Source organism: Phyllosticta capitalensis, assembly GCF_038381095.1.
Source record: "Phyllosticta capitalensis strain CBS 128856 chromosome Unknown BKA78scaffold_3, whole genome shotgun sequence".
NCBI classification, from domain to species: Eukaryota; Fungi; Ascomycota; class Dothideomycetes; order Botryosphaeriales; family Phyllostictaceae; genus Phyllosticta; species Phyllosticta capitalensis.
In genome coordinates this window covers 532,613-549,663 of record NW_027117441.1, presented here as the reverse complement: position 1 = coordinate 549,663, position 17,051 = coordinate 532,613, and the positions used below count along the sequence as shown (strand labels likewise).

Sequence of the window (17,051 nt, the reverse complement as noted above, 5' to 3'; positions counted from 1 at the left end):
AACCGTCGTCGTTTTCGACGCTGGCTGGCGCGAGAGCATTTTTGTTGGTTTACCAGATGCGCCGTTCCATCCATCCATCCATCATCACCGTCAGGTCGTTGTTGCTGGATCACGCAAAGTAGGTATACAGGAGTTTTTTGGGGGTGGGGCCAGACGGGCGGGACCAAGGGGCTTTTTGTTGTTTTTATATCTTGTGTTTTTGAACCTTTGTTCGTGGGCAAAATCGATGTCGTGACTGAGGTGTGTTGTTGTTGTTGTTGTTGTTGCTGTTGCTGTTGTTGAGGGGAGAAGATGTAATTTTTTGATACCTACCTCAGCTTTTGGATTTCCCGTCATGTCCTTATACAATGGAGCGTGCAATATCAACCTTGAAAGTTCCTTCTCTCTGACCTAATGTAGCTTTCCAACACGAGAAACACACAAACTCGACGGTTGTGGCCTCACCAGATCAACAAATGCAAAATTTACAACTGGCACACGCAAAGAATCGAGGTACGGTGCCTATAATCTGCCATGTATCCGTACCTATGCACCGCTGGAACACCGCCACTACTTGCTGTGGAGCAGCGCAGCGCAGAGGGCAGCTTGTGGGGCCGTGCAAACCATAGGGACGTACCTGGGCCATGTGGCGTATTATTGTCGTCAGTCGAGTGTCACAGAGTAGTCAGTGGAGCGTTAGGCCCCGTGGGTGGATAGATGATTGACAGGGCAAAGCAAAAAAAAGCGAGTAGGCAAAGAGAATGATGAATAATTCTTAATTCTAGAAACGTCGCAATGGTTCGGTGGTTAGTTGGTGGGCCAGCAACAGCTACAGCAACGGCAATGATAGCATAGGTACCTTGGCAGCAACAGGGCAAAGCAACCGGCCGGCAGAGCGAGCGGTCTTGGTCCCGGTGCCCGTCCGCTGCGTTTCGTTGGCCGTGGCCTGGCCGCCCCGTTGGGAGGCCCGCCAACAGCAACTGCTGGGGTTGCTTTGGGTATCCATGGCGGCAGGGCAGGGCAGGGCAGGGCAGGGCAGGGAGGACAGGGTACGGTGGGTTCTGGGGTACAAATCAAATAGGTTTTGTTGGTGAAGCGGGCGAGTGAGTAGTGTCAGCCTGTCAGGGACAGTTTGGTGAAGGGCCTTTTTTTTTATTTTCGGGGTTGGAGAGGTGCAGGCGACTCGGTTTCGTGTGGAGACGGGCATGTTGGATGGATGAAGACGGGGGAGGGTTTGCATGGTGGGTGAGGTACAGATGTGGATGTGATGGGGATGCTGTGGGGTGAAAGAAGATTGGGGCGGCTGCAGCGCCATTGAGCAAGCGAGGGAGGAGGATGCATCCAGTGTGTATCGTGGGATAATAGTAATGCGTGGGATTTGGTGTGGTTTGGCGTGCATGTGTAAAGGACCGGCAGACGGGAACTGGGATAGCAGACAAGAAGCTGGCTGACTGACTGACCGGCGGGCTCCAGCGAATGGGAGGTGGCCCAATATCATCGTCAGATGTGCAGAAAGATAAATGGCGCGCAGCCTTCTCGTGTGAACCTTGAGGTTTATTCAGGTGCACAGCCTGCACTGCGTCAGAAGCTCCGCCGTTGTCAACTGATGATCGAGAACGAGCATCCCCGGCGCACCCTTCTTCCATGTATAAACTCGGAATCCCCGTCGTCTTGCCCAGTTGACTTTTATCAGCTGTCTTCAACCTCAACATTGCGTGCTTCAGTTCCTCTTTGTTGTCTGTTGCCCCACCTCACCCCCCGACTAGGTACGTATGTGATGCATGACCTTTCTCCTGCAGCAACCTGTACCTCCTGCATCTACCACGGCACCAAACCAAGCTGCCAATGCTCGCTCTCCCGTCGTCTCCACCCGCCTGCTAACGTCATTGTCATCTTGCAGCATTCCATTCACGTCTCTTTTGAAAACCACATTCATACCTTACCAACTTACGCATTTAAATCGTCATCATGGCTGCCCCTACCATACCACCTCGCCCAGCTCGCTCCACGCCTCAGCACCAGAACGGCAACGCCGCCGCAACCACCACCACAGCCATGCCCAGCATCCCGCCTCGTCCCAAACGTAATATCGAACGCTCAGTCTCGCCGAATCGCGACAACTTTGCCCGCTCGCCGCTCAACGACCCCTCGTTCATCAACGGCTCGAGCCCAAGCCACAGCAAGCGGCCCTCCGCTTCCGACATTCCTGCTCGCCCGCCGAGCGTCACATTACCTTCGATTGGACAGGAGGGCAGCGAGTATGCAAGCCTCGAGACGCCGCCCGTCGACGACGACGAGAATGCCCCGAGGCAGACGAGGGACGCCGAGGGCTTGAAGCTCTACGCTCCCACGGCTTCGCTGCCGCAATCCACAAACCGGTCCAGAATTGCCGGCGTGACGCGTGCCGACTCGGCCCAGGTGGCTGCCGCTGGCCTGGGCAAGAAGCCGTCGGAAACTGATCTTTTCCCCGGCGGCCACTCTCGAGGCCACTCGAGGAGCGGCTCGTCGGCGGGCCGCAGCTCGCGTCCGACGTCGCTGTATCAGCAGGACGAGGAGCATGGCATCCCCGAGATTGGTCTGCAGGTGCCCATGTACCCAAATGCGGGCGACGTGCAAGCCCCGACGCCTTCGTTACATAGCAACGCCCCTTCGACGGGCGTTGGATACTTTAACAATGGTGCCAGCAGTGCCAAGCTCCATGGTCGTCCCTTTGCGGGTCCGCCGGGCAGCTACGGCATGCATGGCCACGGGCTGAAGCCCACGGATGAGCTGGAGAAGAAGTGGTACGCCAGCCATCCGGACGATGCGGCGAGGGAGGCCCAGGGGGCGTACGGGCCGGCTATTCAGGAGAACAGGAGGGAGTGGACGTTGAGCAGCGAGCAGTTGAATAGACTTGTGCAGGAGAGTGCCAACAAGGGTGTTGGAATGGGTACGATAAATATTGATTCGGGTCGATCTCGACCTCTGTCCAAGCTAATCGTCTGCATCTAGGCGCGTCCCCGTCTGTCACGGCCACTCCCGGTGAGGAGATTGGCTACATGGCTTCTGAAGAGTATGCCTCGCGCATGACGTCCCCTCGCCCGCAATCCGTCCCGCCAAAGGAACGGACTCGCAGCTCCCAGACGCACGCCGAGTCGCCGCTTCGCATGACCAACACGGTCGAGCAGGCTTTGGACGGCAGCGCCATTGAGCACGACGAAGAGGGAAACGTCATTCACATTGACCCTCCTGCGCATCCCAGAAGTGAGATGCACGGCCCTGGCGTAGACTACGAGGAACTGGCTCCCGAAGGCGGCAACGGCGAGGAGCACGAAGGCTTCAAGACCGAAGATGGCCGCGGGACTCCAGTCCTCGCTTCGGACGAGCTCAAGCGTCACCAAACGCCTGGAGCCGAGTACCAGCAACCTGCAGTGCCGGCTGAGCTTGAGCATGAACGTAGGATCAGCCAGGAGGGCGGCGAGTACCACCGCCGGTCTGGGAGCAGGTCGACCAGCCGGCCCACCAGCGTCTCGCGCTGGAGAAGCCAGGGCGCTGACGAGGACCGTTCAAACACACCTCTTGACGGCGTCAAGGAGTATGAGCCGTTGTTCCCTGAAGACGAGGATGAGAAGCCTGTAGAGAAGCCGCTCACGGCCGCTGACAAGTTGAAGCGTCCGGAGCTAGCGCGTCACCATTTCCCCAGCCAGGACGTTTGGGAGGACACGCCGAGCAGCTTGCAGTTGCAGGCGGAGGTCCAAACGCCCGAGGTGCCGTCTCAGCCGGGCTCCGGCACTGCGTCGCTCGAGTCGTCCCAGGTGTTTGAAAAGCCTGAAAAGGAGCAGCAGCGCAAGGCCGAGGCGGCGCCCAAGGACCAAGAGAGCTTTCTTCCTGACCAAGCCAAGCGTTTCCCTCACCTGAATAAGGATGTTCTTGCAGACATGCCTTCGCGCCCCGGCATGCAGCAGAGATTTCCCAGTCGCGACATTTGGGAGGATACGCCCGACGAGCTGAAGCTTGTCACCACAGTCAACGCGCCGCAGGAGCAAGATTCTCCGTCCGAGCCAAAGTCAGCCATCAGTGACGTCCCAGCCAAACCGCAAATACCTGCTCGCCCAGCGCGCGCGAAGCCCGGCGAGTCTCCCATTGAAAAGAAGGCTGCTCCCATTATCCCAGACCGCCCCAAACCCCAGATCCCCGCGCGTCCGGCTCGCCCCGCCCACAAGCCCTCCGACGAAGCAGTCCCTCTGTCCAAGGTCTCCTCTGCTGGCAGCAACAACACTGTCACACCAGACGACACCAGCGCGCCCGCGCCGCCGGCAACCAAACCCAAGCCTCCCGTCCCCTCGCGTCCTGGCGGCAGTAAGATCGCCGCTCTCAAGGCCGGCTTCCTGAGCAACTTGGAATCGCGCTTGCAGCTGGGTCCGCAGGGCCCCAAGAAAGAAACGAAGGAAGATAAGGAGGACGAGGCTAAGGACAAGGCGCCCCTGGCTGATGCGAGGAAAGGTCGAGCAAAGGGACCTGCCAGAAGGCGGCCGGGCGCTGGTGCAACCGCTGCGGCGGCAGCAACGACGGCCTCGCCCGCGGCTGGCGGTCCGATGAAGCTGTCGTTTGCAAAGGCTGTCACCGTGTTTGCCATTGATGAGGCGGGCGCGCTGGATGTTCCGAGCCCCAGCTCTGCTGCTGCTGCTGCTGCTGCTGCAGAAACGCAGGACGAGCCGCCGCCGGCCGAGAAGGCTCAGATTGCAACCCAGGTCCCGAGTGAGCCGGAACCGGCGCCAAAGGACGTTGAGGGCGCGGACGAGTTGAAGCCCGTCGTCGACGTCAAGACGGCGGATGAACCGAAAGCGGATGTGTCCGCGAAGGAGGACGACGCAGAGAAGGAGCATCTTGTCGATGGCAAAACCCCTGCTGCAGACGCCGCGCCAGAGAACGACGTCGTCGCTACGCCCACAGAAGCAGACGCCGCCGCCGCGTCCTCCTCCTCCCCTCTCGCCAAAACCGCCACCGCAACCTCGGACTCGACCACGCAAACGGGCCAGCAAGACATTGTCGTTTCGTCGCCCGTCGTGGAAGACGGCGACAACAAATCGACCCAAACCGCCTCGTCGCCAACGTCGACGGAGAAAATCACGGCCTACCTCGGCGGCCGCGCGCAGGACGAGGGCAGCGTCATCGTCAGGGAGCAGCTGGACGACGCGGGCGCCGTCGTGGCGCGCGAGGAGCATGTCGGTGGCGAGGGGGATGGCGGGTTGGTGGGTGAGGCCAAGGTCGAGAGGACGGGGCATGGCATGTAAAGGGTCGTGGAGTGGGACACGGGGAAACGGGAGAGGGAGAGGGGATACAGGGGGTGAGATTGCGGGTTTATGCTAAGGCGTGTTTGGTTGATGGGTGGATGGCGGGCGCATTTTCTTGTCTTGGGTGATGATGATGGTGCCGGTGATGGTGATGTAAGACGGACGGACGGACGGCCAAACTTTTTTTTTTTAAAAAAAAAAAAAAAAAAAACAGACTGGAAGACGCAAAGACTGGATGTAGGCGCAGACAGACAGAAAGACGCGGGAAACCTACCTACCTACCTCTACTACCTCTAGTAGCCATCCATTCATCCATCATCCATCGATTCATCATCATCCGTCCTTGGACCAACTCACATACCTTGGCTATGTATGCTGCCGGTGCTGCTGCTGCTGCTGCTGCTGCCAGAGCCTACTACCTACCTATCCATCCATCCATATATGCATCAACAGCACTTACCACACCACCCACAAACACAGAGTCGATCGACAAATCCAATCCATCAACCGCCGTCCATCAACCGTCCACCAACCGTCTACTGTCCCTCCTCCTCCTCCCCCTCCTTTCTCTCATAATTCACAGTTGACTGGTAGAGCACATCTCGGTCCGGTCAATTCTCACCACTGGATTCTCGTTACGTTACTCGTGTGCTCGTCCCCTTTTCCTTTGCCGGTTGGACTGTTGTATGTTCTTGTACGTATGTTGGGGTGTGGGGGACGTGGGCTGGGGGCGTGGGGGACGTGGGCTGAGGGAGGAGCAGGGAGGGAGGAGCAGGGAGGGAAGGAAAGGAAAGGAAAGGGATAGTCAGGGTAAGGCATGGTTGAAACAGACATCTTTACTTCAACAACGACAACAACCTACATTTACCGCACCCCAAAAGCGTGGCTTGCCCAAATCCAATAACCAGAGAGAGAGAGAGACAAGCACGTACCTCACCGGGCCTATATAGAAACTCTGCTGCGAATCAGTTGCCTACCTTACTACCTGCTGCTGCTGCTGGCCAACTGCGCACGCATGCCGTCGTCTCCTTTCTCCTCTCTGTCTGTCTGTCTGTCTGCTTAATGATTTCGAAGAAACCACCAACACATTGAAAAGTGCTACCTACCTACCTACCCTACCCTACCCTACCCAGTCAGTCCCGTGCTTTTGCCCCAAAGAAGAAAAAAACGCCCAATGCCATACGTAGATATCATAACAGCACACCACCACCACCACCCATGCCAGACTCTCGTTCTTTGCTTTGCAAGGTCAAGGTCAAGAACCCTGAAAGAAAACGCCGACTCCAAAAAAAAAAAAAAAAAGCCTTTGGGCCCACCCAATGAAAAGGAAGGATTGAGAAAAGAAGAAAAGGGAAAAAGAGATCAAGATTCTGCGCAGCCCAGCCCAGCGCGGCCTGGCCTAGCCCATCCCCCACGCGCCCCCTTCCAATCCCTTTCCCCCCACCCAACGCGTCTCAACGCTTACTCCTATTCTTGATAAACTGGCCAATCTGCTCCGTCTTTGTGATGAACAGCAGGCGCTTGGCGTCGCTGTCCCAGCTCAAAACGCCAATGGCGCGGGCGTAGTCGCGAATGTCGCGGTACTCGTCCCAGTCCTTGAAGTCCTTCATGAGGAAGCCGTCGGTGGCCTGCATGCGGTCGCCCTCAATCTGCCACAGCCGGATCTGGTCGACCACCGTCGGCGGCAGGACAGGGTTGCGCCGCTGCATCTGCGGGTGCGCGTACGTGTCCAGGTACGAGATGATTTGGTCCGCCGTGATGCCCAGCGTGATGGCGCGTTGGACAGATTCTTTGGTTAGTTTGCCGGACACGAGGTTCGGGAACCGCGTTTCGAGCGTCACGAACAGGTTGAGCACCGCGATTTGCAGCTCGGAGGAGGTGTAGGCGTAGAGCCGGTAGTTGGTCTCGATGATGATGTAGCCTTTGCTGGGGGTGCCGGACGCGCCGGCGCCGTCCGAGGTGGACGAGGCGGTGAGAGCGGTGGAGATGGACTCGGTGTTGCGGAGGGCGGCGGCGTCGGATGTCAGCGTCGTCGCGAGGCGCGTTGGGTAGAAGCGTGGTTGGTTCTTGGGACGAAGAACGATGCCAAAGTCATTGAGGTCATCCAGCATCTGAAGCTGCGTAGGCGACAGTGGAGCGGTGCTGTAGTCTTGACCAAGCTCCAGACTCCCGAGCATGAAGAGAAATGACAGCACGTCCACTTGGTCCATTTTCAACTGAGAGACCGTCAGGATGGATGGGTCATTGAGATGGGCGATACGAACCGTTGGTGCAGAGTCTAGGTATACGATCAAAAGACTCCAGACCTGCGCGTTGACCTCTTGCAGCAAGAACGAAAAGCCAGCCTTGGTGATGGCTGTGCGGCCAAACTTGGTCTCGACAAAAGTCCCCATTTCCAGCAGGGTCTTGGTGCCTTGACTGATGCCAGAACCGCCCGCCATACCAGTGCCAGTGCTACCAACCATGTAGTACAATATGGCCTCCCATTTTCTCCGTGCGTAGTCATCCAGCTCCTCTATTGAAATTCTGTTCTTGGGTGGTGTGTCGCAGGGTACTCCGAAAGAACGGTGGTTGCCTCCGCCGGTGAGAGCTTGTCTGAGGGAGTTTTGGAAGCCGCTGGAAAGGCGATAAGCGCGGGCGCCGGACGGTTCAGGTGCCTGGGCGACGATATGGAGGGCTTCGAGCACGGATATGGCCTTGTCTTTTTCTCTAGTCGCTGTAAGCAATCTGCCCAAGCTCTGGCGCAAAAGACGTCGTACCCTTTGGAGTCTGGGCGAATCCAATTTTCGAGCTCCGCGGCCGAGAATGGACCCGTCATGTACAGCATGGCCATGACGATTGCTTTTGCTGTGAAGCAGGCTGTCAGATCATGTTGCCGCAGCCATGTTGAGGGCAGCTACTAACCCAGGTGCGGCAGCATGCGGCGGAAGACAGCCAACGCCGTTGACGGTTGCTGGTACAGCCGCTTGTGGGTGAGGCCGGGCTGCTGCTCAAGGTATTCGAGCGCTTGGGAGGAGGAGACCGACATGGCGGTGGGATGGCGGACTCATGCAGGCTCACTACCTTGAAATCATAATGTAGTTGACGGATGTAGGTGCAGCATTGAGGATACGGGAGCTTGGGTCTGCCACGAGAGACGCGACAGTCAAGTCATGTAGGGCTGGACTAGCGGCGTCTCTGACTAGCGTGGTGCCCCTCTACGTTCCGAGGTCCAACAGACGACCATTCTTCAACACCAACGGACGATATCTGGTTTACTTCACAATGCGGACAAACCAGAAAATCCAGGGCTTTGTCGAGTCCGTCTGGCGGTCGTTCCAGACTGGTTCCGGTCTTGAGCCACGGTAGGACGCTCCTCGGACATGCTCAAGACGGCAACTGAATCCAAGGTCATTTGCAGGCTGTTGAACAATGTATGTGATTGATTGTTTTCTTTTGGCCATTCATTGAAATCATCATCTTTCCTGGAGCATCCTTTCCTGTCGCGGTTTATCCAATTTCCAGGACTGGCGGATTGACACCTCGCAGCTCCGCATCACGAGTGCCCGGCTAGGCTATGTCCAATTCCAACTGCAAATCGAGCAGCAACACACCAACCGCCTGAAGACGCTCCACGGAGGAACCATTGCTAGCATGGGTCTGTCTTTGTCTCTCATAAGCTGAACCAAAACTCATCAACTCTCTTTCAGTCGATCTCGGTGGCTCCCTCGCAGTGGCGTCTCGCGGCCTCTTTGCAACCGGTGTCTCGACAGACATCAATGGTGAGTGCTGTGCTGGCTATTCTATGAGGCAGATTTTGACGGTCCCAGTATCGTATCCTAGCTCTGGTGGCACAATTGGCCAGCTGATCCGGGGAGAGGCGCGATGTGATAAGAGTATGTTGCCAGTGAACACGCAATGGCCGTGACTGCATTTGCTAACGAGTTGTGGTGATCAGTCGGCAGGAAATTGGCATTCACGACTGTCCATTTCACCAATGAAAAGGACCAAGTTTTCGCAAGGGGGAGTCACACCAAGTAAGTGTCACTTTAGTCTCTCCAGGTACATGGCGCTGATATTTGCTTAGATATGTAGAGCTAGCATGGGCAGACAAAGACAACAAGGTCGACGAGATCAAGGCAGCAGAGGCCGAGACTGCAAAGCAAGAGTAGAGTGTGCGTAAGCTAGAATTGTAGAACCCAATGCGATGCAGAGCGACTTTTATTCGAACAAAGCGTTTTGCTCATCATGATGATCAGGGAATTTGATGCTTTGAAGCGTCCTTGGGCTATCCATTGCTGAGCGCATGGTCACCCCACTGGTATGTTGCCAACAAGACTTTACAGATTACATGATTTTGCAAGACAACGGAAAAAAGGTATTTGGTATCAGGTAGCCTTGAATAGTAAGCTCATCCCTCATTCAGTCATTCCACAGTCCCTCTGGCCGGACATCACTTTCGTTGGACTGCGGCGTCCAACTCACTGATTTCATCCAACAAGTTGCACGTCTCAGCTGGGCTGGCAATCCAAGCTGTAGTGCAGGCCAGGCGTGCTTTGAAGTCATTGGCACCTGCCGATAGGAACTGGTCGCCGACGTGGAGCGTTTTGCTTCCTTCGATACCGCCGTAGAATCGTTGGCAGGCGAGGACACCCCAGGACTTGTCACCAATGTCGACAAAAACATCGTTGCCGCCATTGAATGCGCAAAAGGGCAGACGTCGACCAACAGGGGACATTTCCTAACTCAAAGTCAGCCCAGCATCGCAAGACGAGGATAACATGTACAGTACCAAAATCTTCTGCGTCACCAACACAGTCTCTTCTAGCTGCTCGCGCGCGAATCGCCTTCCTGCAGTAGGAACGATACCAACAGCACGTTCCTTGCGAATCACGTCGGCAGGTAGCCTCATGTTCTTGACACACTCTTTGAGTGCAGCTTCTGCAACGTCTAGTAGCTCTGCAACATCTTCATCAGTCCACGACTCCATCTCCTTGAGAATCCAATCCGGCCTTGGCACATAGTCGAGCAGGTGTTCTTCTGTCCCAGAAGCTTTGAACAGATAGCTGCTCTCGCCACCAAGCACAATCAGATTTTGCTTGTAGTCCTGGGGCATGTCAGACTGCTTTATGGCGTCAAGGAGGCCATGGAGACGCTCGTAGTAGCGACGAGCCTCTGTATAGCCAGCGGCAGTTACAATGCCGATCCTCGTGCCCTTGCGCATAAGCTCAAGGATGCGGGGAATCACTGGGTTGTCTGGGGTTAGGCTCTGCCCGTCATCGTACAGGGTGACATCACCATCAAAGGTGATCAGATCGAGCGGCCCGGCCCGCACCAGCGACATGACCTGGGCGGTATTGAGAATGAGGCGGACATCATTGAAGGACGGGGCCACAAAGCGGCGATGGCTGATGAAACGTCGAGTGTCTTGGTAGACAAAGGCATCATGGAGCAGCAGCGGAGTGAAGAACTTGGAGACTGCCGGGACCAGCAGCTTGAGTTTCGAGTTTTGCTCCGTCCCCGCTCGTTGATGCGCAACTAGTACATGTTTAGAAAGAGGTACCACCTGACAGGTGTCATGGGACAAACTGTGGTCATTGATGAGCGCTTCCACGTCGCGCATAATTTCGGCATATCTGCGATGCGCAATTGCGGCCATCTTTTCAGTGCTTCCCTCATGGTGAGGTTCAAAGACGGCAGTAGGCTGCGAGTGCAGAACGAATGGGACAGCCAGTAGACCCTGGGAAGTTAGTTGGTGGTATTGTTTGGTAGAGAGGACTCTACCTTGATCCATTCAATCTGGGAGACAATTAGCAACGGTCTTGACGTGGATTGGGGCAAGAAATACCAGTTGGTCTCGTCGGTGAGTCTGTCGGTACTAGGTGATCAGCAAGCATGGTACGGTCAAGCGCGGACAGAGAGCTATACGGACCTTGAGAGCGTCTGGGTGAAAATGATTAGTAGTGGCTCAATTAGAAGCGCAATTGGACTTACACTCGACCCTATATCTCGTCGTCATTTTGGCAAGGTGTTCAGGAGAGGAGAGAGCAGGAAGGGGGCTTGAGGAGATGTCGACGGATGTCCTGTCTGTTGCGTCTCCCATCGGGCGGCGCCGCGCAGGCAGGGATCATGGCTCGCATGGTTCATCCTTGATCCCGTGCGCAAAGAGCTCTTATCGATTGCGATGAGCCTTGGTTCCTTTGCGACGCCATGACGCGCCTCAACACAACTTGAACATCTACACGCGCCGCCTTCCCGTTCCCATACATCTCTCGACCTCATCGCCATGGCCGACCCGGACCCGTCAGGCAGTCATGCCAGTTTCCCATTGGCCTTGCGACCTATGCCCTCCGATGGCGACCAGGAAGAATCCTTAATTTCGCAACTCGCGCGCATCTCGCACCAATTTGGCCAATATCGACATATGGACGAAGATAAGCTCAAGCAAATGGCAGCAGACCAAGAGGCTGGGATTGTCACGACGGAAGATCAGGACGAGGATGACGACGACGTAGACGATATGAAGAAGAGGGTGGAGCATATTCGCCAGGTCAAGGCCGATATGTTCAGGCACATCAAGTATGTACTCGAAACTTAATGTGCACCTGCCGATCTAACCAAGTGCAGTGATGCGCAACAAGAGATTCTATTTACCATCGACTTTCTCGGCCTCTTGCTCTCGAAAGACAGTCCGCGCGGCGCAAATTACCTGTCCCCTGCCCTCAAGACCAGCGGTGTGCCGGAAGGGTCATTTTCATACGACAAATGGCCACTCAAACAGCCAGACGAGCGGGAGAAGAGGCAGCGGGATCTCGTAGCCAAGGGCTGGACCATGGAAGGGTTGGGTTCTTCGGCAGATTCGTTGCTCCAAGCGGCCACAAGGCTGGAAAAAGAGGTGCGGAAGGAGACACAATACTGGAGCCAGATACTCTCCATCACCGAGAGGGGCTGGTCACTCCGAAGATTTCCTCGCGAACGGGGGACTTTGGGCGTCCAATTCGGATTTTCAGAGGGTATGCGCGGCAATCAAGTCGCTGTAGCTCTAGCTGACACTTGCGTAGCCACCGACCAATTCAAAGCGCGTGGATTTGCTCCACTTCGAGCCAAGGACGATGGCAACATCATACTGGACCAGGCTCTTGTACAAAAACCAAAGGCAATTCGTGTCCAGATTGTCCAAGGCGGAAAGAAGCTGGGATCATCTCATCAAAACCGATTACTACTCGCTCCACAAAGCGACCTCGAGATCGAGGACCTGATCAGACGAGCGCGAGACTCATTATTCGAGCAGGAGCTGTTCCAAGAGATGACCATGGAAACACGGCACTTGCTTTCGCATAATGTCCGGCTACGAGATCGTGTCATCATCATCCCCATCAGATCGCCACAAGCCGACGCGTCCAGCGACAGTCCACAAAAAGAAGTCCACATCGACCTCGTAGGCTTAGAAGACATGGACGAAACGTCGCCCGATCACTCTCAAGATGGCTTGGCTGAAGACATTGCCCTGGCACTGCGCCTCTTACTCTCGCACACTCACAGCCAACGGCTCAAGCGCCGCTCCGAACCTCCACCTCCTCTGACTGACCGCAAGCGTCCAGACTTGCCGTCGCCCATAATTCGCACCCTCCTCCACTACATCTACCATTATACGGTCACCAATGGTCTTCGAGCGTACTTGGGTGGCCTTGCCAAAACCATGTCCCGTGCTGGACTCTCCTTTGACACAACTTTCACCCCCGCTTACGCTTCTCTATCCACTTCCCTAACCACGATTCCGACCTCCTCTTCGGGCTCGAGTATACCTGTCCTAGACACCCTCCTTACAGCGCTCTCACGACCCCTCAGCACCAGCGCGTCCATTCTTCCACCATCCCCCTCCCCACAGCAAGCAGACGATGCTGAGCAAAACCGAATCAACATCACCCTCCGCACGCTCGTCGCCTTGCCGACTCAAGGCACCGACTTTTCCGCCACGCTCCCCCCCTCTCTCGCCGCCCTCCTCTACCCAGCCGACCACCAACCCCCCTCTCAATCGCAATCACAAACACCCTTACACACCCTCTCCTTCGACACGCTCTCCGACCTGACCGACTTCCTCGACCACGCGCTCGCCGTCCACCTCGCCCACCACGTCGTGGCGCCCATCCGTCCCAACCTCCGCATCACGACCAGCCAGGGCGAGCAGCAGCGGTGGCCAGCCGGCCTCACCGTCCTGCCCAGCGAGCGCGCCGCCGAGGTCGTCGTGCAGTGCGCGCAACGGGACCAGCGGGGCAACGCCGTGGCGACGGCCGAGTCCAAAATCTCGACCTGGATCGACTGGCACAAGCGCGAGATGGGCATGCGGTGGTGGGGCGATGGCGTCGGCCGCGGCGGGTTGAGCGAGAGGGCGAAGGCGCTGGCGCAAAAATATGGCTTCGATGCCGCCGAGGACGAGGTCGTGGTGTGGCGGATGCGCGACGCTGGGGATGACGACAGACAAGAAAGAGGCGCGGGCAACCAAGAGAGCAGGCAGTTCGTTGCCGTCGTTGAGGCGTTCATGGCGAGGAGCATCGTCTCTGCTAGTGATGGCTCTGCTGCTGCTGCCGCCGACGTGCACATGAGAGATCCTGTCGCCGTCAAGAATGAGAATGTGACCAGGTAAATAGGCATGTAGAATGAAAGAAACTTTCTAGTTGCCGTCTGATTGTCTGTCTGCATGCATGCGCCTTGACGAGCCCCGTCATCTGTTCCTCCACTCCCTCTCACAGAATGCGAATGCTGAATCCGGTGACCTAAGTATACATGCCTACCTACATTGTATCAAACAGCACCTAATCCCACGCAACGACAAACACAAAAGTCCCAACCATTGCATCGACCAAAAGAGTCCACGTAAAGTTGGTGCTTTACCGCACAATATACATATTCCATGCATTGACCTAGTGGAGGTAAGGAAGCTAGAAGTACCCGCTGTATGGTACAAACTACTTTCTACAATACAGCCAGATAACGCTCGTCCAAGTAAGGGCCCTCGCCGCCATCCATCTACTGCCCTTTTTTCTGTCTGTCCGCCACCACGCTTCTTACCTATCTACCTATGTATGCATCAGTTAGCGGCTAAGGCAAATGTGCTTCATCCCCCCTCTTTTGCCCAGCCCCAGGAAGCCAAGCTGGGAAATGTGCGGACAGACGACGACAGTGTACCGACGTGGCTGTGTCTCAGAAAGACGCCAGCGACGCAGGAGAGAGCGCCACATCGAAGGGAAACGAGAGTGGCTCGCTGTCTTCGCCGGCTCGTCCATTCCCATCGCCATACGTGTGCGTCATGGGCACTTTTTGCAGAGGGAGATAAGCAGAGGAGAGAAGCAAAAAGCAAAAGATATCCTTCTACCCTCCGCAAAAAGGACCACAAATGAAAAACTCCCCAGCACCAAACAGGACCCCCAACATCGCCACAGCGGCCCTTGCTCTTGCTCTTGCCCTTTCCCACGCCTGCCAGACCAAGCACCAGCCATCGCACCATCCCGCTCAAATCAAATAGCAACGCCAATCGGCACAGCCGCCGCCGCCGCCGACGTCGCCGCAGCCGCGTACTCACTGCTCATCCGGGCAGCGCCGTAGGGCGGGCGAACCGCGTCACTGGAGAGGCGCGCGCGCGCCGGGAGATGGAACGCGGCATGTGCCATCTGCTGCAGCTGCGGTGGTGGCGGCGTTCGGAGCGCAGGACCAGAGGACGCAGGGATGATGGTCAATTTGGGTCGAGGCGCTGCTCGGGCTGTGCGTGCGGTCTGGACGGTGCTGCTGCTGTTGCTGTCGTCGGAGACGCGGCGTGTTTGCTGTGCGGCTGCGTTGGGGCAGGGGGATAGGATTGGACTTTCGTTCAGGGGTGCGCTGAAAGGGCGACTGGGTTGCTGGTCGTTGCGGTCTTGGTGCGCCAGCAGGTTGGGGATGGCGTTGTTCTCCAACGACGGGGACGGCATGGAAGTGGACGCCTTCGGCAGCGTGTGGAACTTGTGCACAGGGTCCGGCCATGCGGCATCGTCATCGTCCTGGTCAACAGCGGCAGAGTCGCGGCGGTGCTCATTGTTCCTAGGCCATGGGACGGAAAGAGACGTGGGTGCGGGATGGACCGAGGTAGCGGCGTTGAAGGTCTCACTGTCGTTCAGATTGTCCCCTTCGGCACGATCCGGAATGTCATGGTCTGGGAAAAGCTCAGAAAGGGGCGTCGGCCTGGGCGGCGGCCGTCGACGTGATGAGAGACGGCGACGCTGGTGCGTCGGTACTGCCGCTGGCGCCGTCACGGCACGAGGTGTTGCTGGCGGAGGCGGCGGATACATCTGGTAGTGCCTGAGGCGTCGTACGGGCGAAGGAGAGGCGGTGAACTCTTCGCGGAAGACGGTGCGATGCGGGATGCTAAAGTGATTGGCCTTTTGCGTCTCCTGAATTGTGCTGAGGAGATTGGGCTGCGTGTACGAACGCAAAGGCATGGGGCTTTTGGCGCGACGGCGAGGCGGAGGAGGCGAGTGGTTCAAGAGCCAGGGGGATCTGTTCTCGGATGGTGGTGTTGATGTAGACGCCGGTCCGATGGGGAGTGGGCTAGGAGCGCTTGACACAGGCAGATGCGACATGCTTTGCGTGCCAAAGTCGTTGGCGTAGGGAAAATTTGCAAGAGAGCCGACTCGGTGGTGATATCGCATGGGCTTGTGGTTGGGCGGAGGACTTTCTCTCCAGTCTGCAGTGCGAGTTGCCAAAAGCGTTATGTCACTTGTGGTTTGGCTGCGGGGGAGTCCTCCCGTGATGGGGTGCTCAGACCATTTAAGATCGGGCCAGTAGTCTCCTGATGTTGCAGCGGGAAAGTCGTTGAAGCTGAGCCGGGAGCGTTCTGGAATTGGAGATGGAGACGATTCCGCATTCGATTCCTTTTTGGCGGCTCGACGATAGGGCTGGCCGCGGCGGCCGAACGGATTCAGAGGGCTGGTGCGAGAGGCAAACGCTTTGAGTTGCTGGAGCTTGCTCTCGCGTGATGGTGTAGTGGGCTGCTTGTTTGGGTTTTGTCGTGCTCCCCATTTGGCTTTCAGAGCCTCAACAGCGTGGACCAACATGATGAAACGAGTGACTTGAGTGAGAACTATGTGGATGATGAGTACGAGAGAGGACGGAGATTGATGAGGACCATGTATTCGCGATTCTAGACTGGCGGAAAGAGCACATGGAGTCGCCATGAGAGTGGGTGTTTCCGGCTTCCGCGTAGCACGTTGCGTTGCCTTTCCACGATGGTGGAAGCGGGTACTGGGGATGGGGGTAGTGTGGCATCATGAAGAGGTGGAAAGAACTCTGGGGGACCACGGATCTAGAACTCGCCCCCCTTTGATGTAGTCGAGATTGCCTGTCTGGGCGAACATTCATTCCAAGCTCTTGCATTCGGTAGCATAAATCCCTGACCATTCCGCAATCATTCCCATTTAGGCAAGCTGATGTCCGGTGGGGAGGTGGCAAGCAGTAGCTGCCCGTCAGTCCCGTCAGTAAGCGCACCAAAATGGAAGAGGAAACGGCGGCGACTCGAAGAATCAAAAACGGCCTTCATGGTCAGCTGATGCATGAATCGAAACGTAACATTTTCTGCTTTCGACGAGTGCTAGCTTGTTTCGAGGCGGAGACTGCATGTCAGTAGTGGTCTGCGTGTTTGCGAGACCGCATCACGGCCCCTTTTATGGCATCGGCGCGGTATCGGAAGGAAAAGACCATGTGCCGACGTCGGGGAATTCTGGACGTCCGATGGGAGTTGTTGGTGAAGACGATGATGAGGTGATGTTGAAAGAGGGTTGGAGAGCTGACAAT

The 17,051-nt window shown here is 56.7% G+C and overlaps 7 protein-coding genes across 7 annotated transcripts; 3 read left to right on the top strand and 4 right to left on the bottom strand.

The window, feature by feature from the left end:
* Positions 1-767: 767 nt before the first annotated feature.
* Positions 768-1,856, bottom strand: BKA78DRAFT_93736 (uncharacterized protein). The gene has a single exon (XM_066894007.1). The coding sequence runs from the start codon at positions 1,475-1,477 to the stop codon at positions 809-811; it is 669 nt and encodes a 222-aa protein (XP_066746239.1). The 5' UTR covers positions 1,478-1,856; the 3' UTR covers positions 768-808.
* Positions 1,648-5,436, top strand: BKA78DRAFT_93733 (uncharacterized protein). Its single transcript, XM_066894006.1, has 3 exons — positions 1,648-1,749; positions 1,880-2,908; positions 2,971-5,436. Exons 2-3 carry the CDS (start codon positions 1,948-1,950, stop codon positions 5,250-5,252), a joined length of 3,243 nt encoding a protein of 1,080 aa, XP_066746238.1. The 5' UTR covers positions 1,648-1,749; positions 1,880-1,947; the 3' UTR covers positions 5,253-5,436.
* Positions 5,437-6,701: 1,265 nt separating this feature from the next.
* On the bottom strand, positions 6,702-8,347 carry BKA78DRAFT_308204 (putative TFIIH and nucleotide excision repair factor 3 complexes subunit). Its single transcript, XM_066887919.1, has 4 exons — positions 8,157-8,347; positions 8,012-8,099; positions 7,517-7,961; positions 6,702-7,468 (listed from the first exon to the last, which is right to left on the bottom strand). The coding sequence occupies exons 1-4, from the start codon at positions 8,278-8,280 to the stop codon at positions 6,707-6,709; spliced, it is 1,419 nt and encodes a 472-aa protein (XP_066746237.1). The 5' UTR covers positions 8,281-8,347; the 3' UTR covers positions 6,702-6,706.
* Positions 8,348-8,491: 144 nt separating this feature from the next.
* BKA78DRAFT_308201 (HotDog domain-containing protein) lies at positions 8,492-9,485 on the top strand. Its single transcript, XM_066887918.1, has 7 exons — positions 8,492-8,596; positions 8,653-8,665; positions 8,781-8,889; positions 8,942-9,013; positions 9,062-9,127; positions 9,190-9,268; positions 9,319-9,485. The coding sequence occupies exons 1-7, from the start codon at positions 8,517-8,519 to the stop codon at positions 9,401-9,403; spliced, it is 504 nt and encodes a 167-aa protein (XP_066746236.1). The 5' UTR covers positions 8,492-8,516; the 3' UTR covers positions 9,404-9,485.
* On the bottom strand, positions 9,486-11,288 carry BKA78DRAFT_279230 (IMP-specific 5'-nucleotidase-like protein 1). Its single transcript, XM_066885600.1, has 7 exons — positions 11,226-11,288; positions 11,164-11,174; positions 11,080-11,100; positions 11,016-11,030; positions 10,821-10,971; positions 10,024-10,769; positions 9,486-9,972 (listed from the first exon to the last, which is right to left on the bottom strand). Exons 1-7 carry the CDS (start codon positions 11,248-11,250, stop codon positions 9,685-9,687), a joined length of 1,257 nt encoding a protein of 418 aa, XP_066746235.1. The 5' UTR covers positions 11,251-11,288; the 3' UTR covers positions 9,486-9,684.
* A 229-nt stretch (positions 11,289-11,517) lies between these two features.
* On the top strand, positions 11,518-13,875 carry BKA78DRAFT_293417 (subunit 17 of mediator complex-domain-containing protein; the record flags this gene model as incomplete). Its single annotated transcript, XM_066886217.1, has 2 exons — positions 11,518-11,810; positions 11,859-13,875. The coding sequence occupies 2 exons, from the start codon at positions 11,518-11,520 to the stop codon at positions 13,873-13,875; spliced, it is 2,310 nt and encodes a 769-aa protein (XP_066746234.1).
* Positions 13,876-14,746: 871 nt separating this feature from the next.
* On the bottom strand, positions 14,747-16,315 carry BKA78DRAFT_293416 (uncharacterized protein; the record flags this gene model as incomplete). Its single annotated transcript, XM_066886216.1, has 1 exon — positions 14,747-16,315. The coding sequence occupies one exon, from the start codon at positions 16,313-16,315 to the stop codon at positions 14,747-14,749; it is 1,569 nt and encodes a 522-aa protein (XP_066746233.1).
* Between the last annotated feature and the right edge of the window lie 736 nt (positions 16,316-17,051).